We start from the raw sequence: 8,290 nt of genomic DNA, 5'->3' as shown, positions 1-8,290 counted from the left end.
GAAAACAGTGGAAGTGTACCATCAAGGCGAGTGGGATGCCATCTGCAGAACTTCGGTAGAATCGTTTGATCTAGGGAGGAATTCAGAAATCTCTTTGTTAGAACCCTGCAAAATTCTGGTGTCATACAGGTCGACGAAGAGCAGAAACCTATAATAAGTGAAACGTGATGGGCTTAGGGCTTCACCTGGAAGATGAAGTGCCGGACAACAGAGGCAACGACATCGAGCGTGGCAGCGCTAGAGCCGATGTGGGCTGCATTGGAGGCTGGAACAGCAAGGACGGCGACAGAGGCCGGAAAGCGGCTGAGGCGTCGTGCACGGCGAGCTGGCAGTCGTAGATCACGACATGCTCGGACTGCCGGTTGTGAGCGCGATGAGGCCCCCAAGGTGACACCCTCGCCGGGGCACGCCTTCCGCCTCCTCGCCGCCATATGCGCTCTCCACCAGCGTTGATGATCCATCCCCTCCAGCGCCCGCAGATCCCCGTCGAAGTATTGATTGAGTTTGTCTACTCGGCTACTTGCCTATCAGAAAGAAGGAGCTCCCCATATGGGTGTGAGGGCGATAAATCAGGAAGAAAAGAGGATTTACCGGCATTAATTATGTCATAACGCGATTCCCGTCTGTGAAATCAGTGTGTGCGGGTGGGGATCTGGAGTTTCGAAGGAAGTTACCTAGTAGCTGCGTGATTTTAGGGAGGGGGGAAGGGTGGTGTGAGAGGTGAGGGGGAGAACAAATGAATCTGCGTCGCTAGATGAACGCATCTGAACGGCCAAGATTTAGTTTTCCAACAAACTTCTTGCCTTTATAAGTAGTGGAGATGGAGATGGATCGGCAATTCGCCGGTCGAGATCGGTACTTTTCCCATTCCCCCTTCATGTCCGTCGGATGGATCCCGACGGCGCCCCTCATCAAGTTCAGGACGTTGACGTGGCCACCCCTCCTATCTGCGTGCCACCTGGTCGACGCCGAACTCGAGTACTCGACCCTGCTCTATCGGAGATAGCAGTTCAAGGAACATCACCAAATTCATAGGGAACCACAGGGATGCACCTCAAATGCGCCAGCCGCTTGTCGCGTCATGATGAGCTTCATGGTGAAGGATGCCGGCGGCGACCTCTTCTCTGCCAACCTCAAGGGCGTGCTACTCGCCTAAGTCGAGGTAACTTCATCGTCAAGAAAAAGGGAGTAGGTAAGCCCACGTCTCTTGCGTCCCACCTAAATGTATGCCCAGTTCGGTTGATTTCAGTGTATCTGATGATGTGAACTTCCCTGTCTTCTAAAAACTCGAGCTGTCGGAGAGCTCCGTGATCGTCTCGTAATTCATTTATTCATCGTAATCGTATGAGAACTGAACCGAAATGTTTCAGCGAAATTGCAACTTTTAAGTGCTTGTTGGGGAGACAGACCGATTTTGTGGCTAACATGTTTGCACCAGCCATCCGCTGGGCACACTCAGCATTACAATCAGGTACCATGGCCAACTTTTAATTTTGCGTCTGTAAAGTTTTGTATTTTATTCTTCTGGTTCGTTCCGATAAGTGTGTGTGCGTGCTTCTATGATGAATTTCCTTGATAGAGCCGCACATTTCATGGTGAATGACAAGTTGTGTGTGGGCATACTGAGTTGTGTTCTCTGCATCACTGGGTTGACACTCATCATCTTCCATGCGATGAGAGAACCCCGAGCTCGATGGAGGAGATTTGGCTTTCGGCAATTCTGTATTCAAGATGCTCTACAAATAAGAGGACTACAAGCAAAGACTGGGTCTGCTGCGAAAATTGGGTCAGAGAGTTCCTGCATTATGTATGAGTCTGAAGAGATTAAGAGAATCCAGACTTTGTATGACATGCTTTTTGGGCGATTCGTCCATAAAAGATAGATGTATGCTTTGCAAATCACTTCCTAAGCCCATAGAACTACGTATACTGAAGCCTGAAAATAAATCAAGAAGCTATTTGATCCGGTGACATCAAATCTACTTCACCTATAAGTTATGTTGTATCATTAGTTTCTTTATGTATTTTCGAACTATTGAGGATTTGAGATTGTTTTTGTAAGTTACCTCATTGGTCAACTATTGTTCCTTTTTCTCTTTGCATTTCTTTATAAATTATGTCTTTATTTGAGATTGTTTTCTGTAAATTACCTCATTCTACCTTAAATGGCTCATCAAAATGGCCAACTTGGCTAGAATTTGTATACATGTACATGTCGAAGTCAAAATTTCAATTTTCTGAATATGTATGTATGTATATTTACATGTATTAAGCTTTACACGTGACTACAAAAATATATGTATATAACCGGGGCAACGCACGGGCATTTAACTAGTGCTAGTAATTCTCAAGAATTAGCTCTACCAATTGTTGAGCAACCCATTGAAAATTTAGATGAAAACAATAACAATGCTAGTGGTCATGAAAATTTAGGTGTGGACGATAATGCTGTGAGTAAGCATGAAAATTTAGATGAAGATGATAATAACGTAAGTAATCATGAACCAGAACAACAACCTTTTACCAAAAATATTTATGATCTATAAAATTGAGACAACTTAGATGATAAACCAAGGTCGGCTCATTAAAATCTACATCTGGTTAAACATATATCACTCTTATCTTGATATTTCACAACTGTGTGCCTTCTGATATTTTTTTGCAGCTGCTTTCTTTTGGTTTCTTAGTACCAACACAATGATATTATGCAAATTATGTCTATAATAACTTCAACTCTGTCACAGCTTGCGATAAATGCAAGGGACTGACTCCTGCCACTTCCATTGTAGTACCGTTCTCAGACTCCACTCTAGCACCTTACTTGGTTTTGTCTCACCAGAAAACATGAAGGATCAAGACCCTAAGTGAAATAAATATAGAAACAATGAATAATCAAATCAAACATCATACTACTATAGCGGAAATTCAATTCGGCTCCTAGGCCTCTACGAAAAAAAAAACTGAAGTTTAAAAAAAATTGACAAAACAAATCTACATGTATCTTTACAATATAGTTCATCAAGTTTCGCAACAAATAACCCCGATAAGTTTTATAGTCTATGTAAAGAAGAGAAAAGGAATCGGGTGAAAAGTCTTATTTTTAGCACCAAATTTTGTCTTTTTTACACACGTCACACTACAAGTCAATTTATCGTGAAACAACTTTGTAAGCGGCGTACCACGTGAAGATGTATGTGCGTTTCTTTTGTTTCAATTTTATAACATTTTAAAATATATCTAAGATGCATTTTTAAAATAAAGGGAGCATATGCTCCCATGTGCCAAAACATCACTCCCCTACTATAGAATATAGATGTTACTAATACCAAACAAGATGTGTCATTACAATACCTCGTACATACTTCTAGCAGACATCTCCTCAGCTTCCAGCTGTGAAGACAAGCAGCAGTCAACAATGAATGAAGCAGCACAATAAATGTCAAGTACTACTTGCCAGGAAATCATCCTACTTACTTCAGAAGGAGTACATCCCAAATTTTCCTCTGGTCCATCACAACAAAACATGCCCCTCGAGCGACAATCTTCAAAGCGACCACCACTGTACGAATCAGCCTTGGGGTGATAAACATCACTCAAACAAGCATAGCAACCTCTTGCTGAAAATAAGTGCAATGAAACATAGGCACACACACGGATAATAATAGTTGAAGGTAATAAAACACAAGCATGCGGTCATTACACATGGCTGTGCACAAACCAGTTTGAGATATTACAAATGTATAAAGTTTAAGCATCATGTGGGGCCTATATAGCCACTACAAGGCTTCACAACAGGGGCAGCTAGCTCAGAGGAGGTGCCAAAGCACATACGTAGGTACATACATAAAAGTGACGTTTTGGATACACACGGTCTTCATTCCACACGTAGTTCCCATTGCAAAATAAGTATGTATAACGACCAACAAATGATATAATGCTATGGAATTACTTCCTGAGACAAATCTGTGCATATGATTTTGAAGTTCTAAATCTAAATGTTTAGAACATACTGGTGGTGTTCAAATGTAACTTTTTGTGTGTGTACTGGAGAGAGTATTTAAATGCTCCTAATGTTGCTACGACCATTACGCCAGGCAATCGGATGTATCAGTAGATTAGACATTTCAGGCCACACATCAAGCATAATGAATTAGGTACACAAAGGGGCAAACAAATCAGTTGATGTAGGAATCATATGTTTGATCCGGAGAATACATCACAAAACTCACCCAAGTTAGGATAAGTGTATAGAATACCTTCTGAAGGATTAACCCTGCAGATACAGCTGACGACCAACTCATTACGCCCTCTTTCCACAAGTTCAGCAAAAAATAATAGATTGTCAAGGCCAGAGTCATCAGATACTTTTGTATTTGCTGTGAAGTTGATATGATAGTAAATCCCCTTAATATCAGCATCATGAAAATACCGGTAGCGCCCAACACATGGAAGCTCATATGCAAGATCCTAGAATAAGAAGAATAGATCTGATCAGCAATGGATTGCTAGATGAGTGGTTAAGATGGTAAAACCCAGTGCGGCCCAGGTAGGCAGCAGGACGGCTGAGGGCAGGAGGGAGGGAAAAGGAGCAAACCCCTGAAAGATTGTGATCATCATTGTACTTGTCCATCAAAGCTTTAACCAACTGGAGCATCGAACATCGTCTTTCATCAAGTGGCAGTGTTCTCAAATGACTCTTCCTTGTGCCATCAGGCCAGTGAATGTGTCGCCATATAGCCATCTCCAGTGTGCACTTATTCTCTTGAGAAACCAAATCCTGCTCCCTGTGCCTAGTTTAGATTAGACAAATCAATATGGTAAGCAGACTGTACTTAGCTTGCTCATTCTGACACTAGCAGCAAGACATAGGGTGGGAGTGAATTAGTTTAGCGAGTACATTAGATTTAATGATCATGATGTTTTGGTGAGATCATTAGTCTCGCTTAATGCCTTGATCAAAGCGTAGCATGGTTTATTTTCACCTCAGTAAACAGTTTTTGGTCTTCACTAGCAGTGGTCTAAGAACGGTTATAGTGAACAGAGGGGGTAGTTCACGGTAGCTAAGTTGCATAGGACAGGCATAAGTGAAGATGTCATGTTTTACAAACAGATTGGCGATGCAGGAATATATCCAGTATAGCAAAAATGAACACAATACAAATTAAATTAGGGCGGGAAAAGTTTAATACTGAATTTTGTGTACAGCCCCACTGAGGAAAAAACACAACAGAGGGGCGAGAATAAGATGAACCAACCCGCTGATGTGGCTGTGCTTGGTCACGTAGTAAACAGCAAAAACATATAAAGATGAATGGCTCACATGCCTAGAAGTTCACTGCCTCGTTTTAACAAGGCACCCATCTTCCATTTTCAGAACCTAATTAGCTGTGTCTGTGACACTATTCTGGCTATCGACCGTTGTGAAGACATGAGCTACATGAGTTGCATGGGGATTCTCTGCGTTGTGCTCTTTTGAGAACTTGGAGGTTGCCACGACACCCTCTCCACCTCAGTCGGAGCCTTGTTAGTCGTCGCAGCCTGTTGTGTCGGTTGACCCTAAGTGCGAGGACATAGCCGAGTTCTTGGCTCCGGTGTTGCAAATCACGGGAGAGCTACATGAGTTGAGTGAGGATTCTCTTGTGCTGCTTCCGTCGGCGTTGTGCTCTTTTGAGAACTTGGAGGTGGCCACGACATCCTCTCCACCGCAGTCGGAGCCTTGCCAGTCCCTCGCCTCTTTGGACCATGGAGCGGTGTTGGTTCCCAACTCAGATGCTCTTTTTGCAAAGGAGCTTTGTGGTTTGCTCGCTAGTTTGGAGGCGGCTAGCCCTGGATATGGCAAGGAAATTGCATGCGTCTTGGCAGGTAAAGCCTCCGAGGACATGATCAAGAAGGTGGAGAAATCCCTTAAGAAGGTATCTATCAGGAGGATAAGGAGAAGAACCAAAACAAGGGAAGTTTGAGAAGTTGTTTAAGTGGTGGACTCTTTTTAGGTTGTCATGTCCTTTTAGTGGGTTTTTCTTTGCGACGTTGTGTTTTTGGGTTGCCGGTTCTAGTTTCTAGTTGGTTTAGAGGTTGCTTTCTTCTGGTGTTGTTCTCTTGTGGGTGTGCTCTTGGTGAGGGTTTGACCCTATTGTTGTAGGTTTTCGCTCAATTTTCTCCTAAAAATTGAGCACCTTCTTCTTAATTAATAGATGAGGCAAAGCTTTTGCCTCCGTTTCAAAAAAAAAATGAGAAGACTATTGTGGGGGTGTGCCTTGCTAAAAATCGAGCATGCTGTACAAATTAAATACATATAAAACCTAGAATACAAAGTTCTTCGCATCACGTATCTACGCGTTTCATTGAGTTTCACCTGTTCTTATGATTGTGCAGTATTTGAAAATAAATTGCTAACAGATAAAGGTACAAAATATTTCTGTAACTTTGCGTGGTCCCATGGCAGGAATTTGGTCCTATGACAGGAATTTAAAAATAAATGTATGCTAGTATTTTCTTTGCTTTCAACTTGACATGTTTTCTATACTCGGACCTTGGGGCCATCTGTTTTCCCATGACTCATAATGTAAAAATTGTTCCATGGCCTAAATCATGGAAGCATTATAAAAGCATTTGAACACAAAACGGAGAAGTAAACCAATGATAATCTAGATCAAAGTTGAGTAACTTTACATTTTTGGATCCAGATGGCGAAAAAGATAGCGATCGATGGCCTCGGAGACTTCATCTAGGTTGTGAGATGGCCTACCCACATGAGGATACGTGTGGAAAGATCCTGCGTGATCAACTCTGGTGTAGAAATCAAGTCCCCATGTACACTCTGGCCGAAGCCAAATGGTGTCCTGCTTATAGGATGAGGAAGTGGCAGTTATGGACAATTCATCCAATCTTGTAGTGTCCGATTGTTGCAGAGGTTTTGCATCCCCCTCAAGCCTGGATTGGAACAAGCAAGACTGATGAGCAGACAAACGATTATTATCTGAATTATAGGAGATTGTAAAAGTTTTTTCTCTTTTAGAAGTAGAAAGATCAGAAATCATCTACCTCCAGGTAGAAAACGAAATCATCTACCGATAACTTGCGACATGAATCCGACAGAAATATATGAGTAACTACACGAGGGGGAACATTCCTTTCCCAACCCCACGACTAGGAGTAATCAATCCCCACAGATGGATGAACAGAGCTATTTGATTTCGACTAGATCAGAAACAGATCGAAACGGATGATGCCGATCGAGAGGGGCATACCGTTTCACGACTTGTAGCAAGAGTCTGTGCATGTGCCGGAGATGAATGCCTACAGAACCATAATCCGTGAGGTACTTCCCATTCCTATCTACGAATACAACAATCACTGGCCCGGGGTAGGATCGTAGTGCGGCGAGTCGGTCGCGGCTGCTTCCCCTCGGAGGGGAAACGATCAATTTGCCTTGCCCGCAACATTGGATGGAGCAGATCTGTCGCTCGTCGGCTCTGGGGAAATCGAAGTGTACCATCTGGTGAACCAAAAAGGGACACGGAGGGTACATGTTTTCGCGGTGGCGGTGCGGCTACAGTGGCGGCGAGGGATTGAGGAGGGCAATCGTTCGATCGGAGACCACCAACAAAAAACATGATTGGATCGTCGTCCGCCTCTGTTGGCGAAAACCTGGACGTCCAGTGCCTAGGAGTCCTATATCCCCACTATCCTGGCCTTCCTGGGAGTCCTATATCCCCCACTATCCTATACTACAATTAAGCTAAGGATCCTATAAGTCGTCGTTTTATTGGTTTCCCTTTATGGTATCATCTTGATATTCGGGTTTTCGTTCGACGACGAGATCTCCTTCCTGACGTAAATGATGGTGTTGAAAGATCACAACCCGCTGCGTATGGACCTTTAGATCTTGCTTCGCCAGATTGCTTTTGGTTCTTTTCTCGTTATTACCACGAGGAGGATTATCCTCACAGTTTTTGTCCCGGCTACTACGTCCTCGATAATGGTGATTCATACTTTTGGCTCTCCATCGATGTCGATAAGGCTAGTCTGTTGTTATTCCCTGACATACTGGTGTTGGTACTCTTGTCGATGTTGAATGACAGCTTTAATGGTTGTGCGCGTGCACACAACCTTGACATTGCGGCTCAAATTAAAATTATGGGAGAACCTTCGTCGGTATTTACAGGTCTATGGTTCGTTATGTATCTTCGGCTACCTTCAAAAGAGTACAAGATTGTGTTCTGGAAGAAGAAAAATCTGAAGACCTCGGAGATTTGTTAGTATCTTTTAGATTTTATTTTGTAATCGTTGG

At 43.1% G+C, this 8,290-nt stretch overlaps 1 protein-coding gene across 2 annotated transcripts; it reads right to left on the bottom strand.

The window, feature by feature from the left end:
- Window positions 1–2,518: 2,518 nt before the first annotated feature.
- LOC127332056 (uncharacterized) lies at window positions 2,519–7,676 on the bottom strand. Of its 2 annotated transcripts, none has more exons than XM_051358398.2 (7): window positions 7,248–7,676; window positions 6,670–6,930; window positions 4,595–4,790; window positions 4,257–4,467; window positions 3,475–3,542; window positions 3,352–3,390; window positions 2,519–2,860 (listed from the first exon to the last, which is right to left on the bottom strand). In XM_051358398.2, exons 1-7 carry the CDS (start codon window positions 7,526–7,528, stop codon window positions 2,810–2,812), a joined length of 1,107 nt encoding a protein of 368 aa, XP_051214358.1. In that variant the 5' UTR covers window positions 7,529–7,676; the 3' UTR covers window positions 2,519–2,809. The 2 variants fall into 2 exon arrangements, with proteins under 2 accessions (XP_051214358.1, XP_051214297.1); XM_051358337.2 differs by having other exon boundaries at window positions 3,475–3,617; window positions 7,248–7,674.
- Window positions 7,677–8,290: the final 614 nt, after the last annotated feature.

This window comes from Lolium perenne, chromosome 1 (assembly GCF_019359855.2).
Source record: "Lolium perenne isolate Kyuss_39 chromosome 1, Kyuss_2.0, whole genome shotgun sequence".
NCBI classification, from domain to species: Eukaryota; Viridiplantae; Streptophyta; class Magnoliopsida; order Poales; family Poaceae; genus Lolium; species Lolium perenne.
Note: the sequence above shows the minus strand (reverse complement) of the source record. Positions and strands in the feature narration are given on the sequence as shown.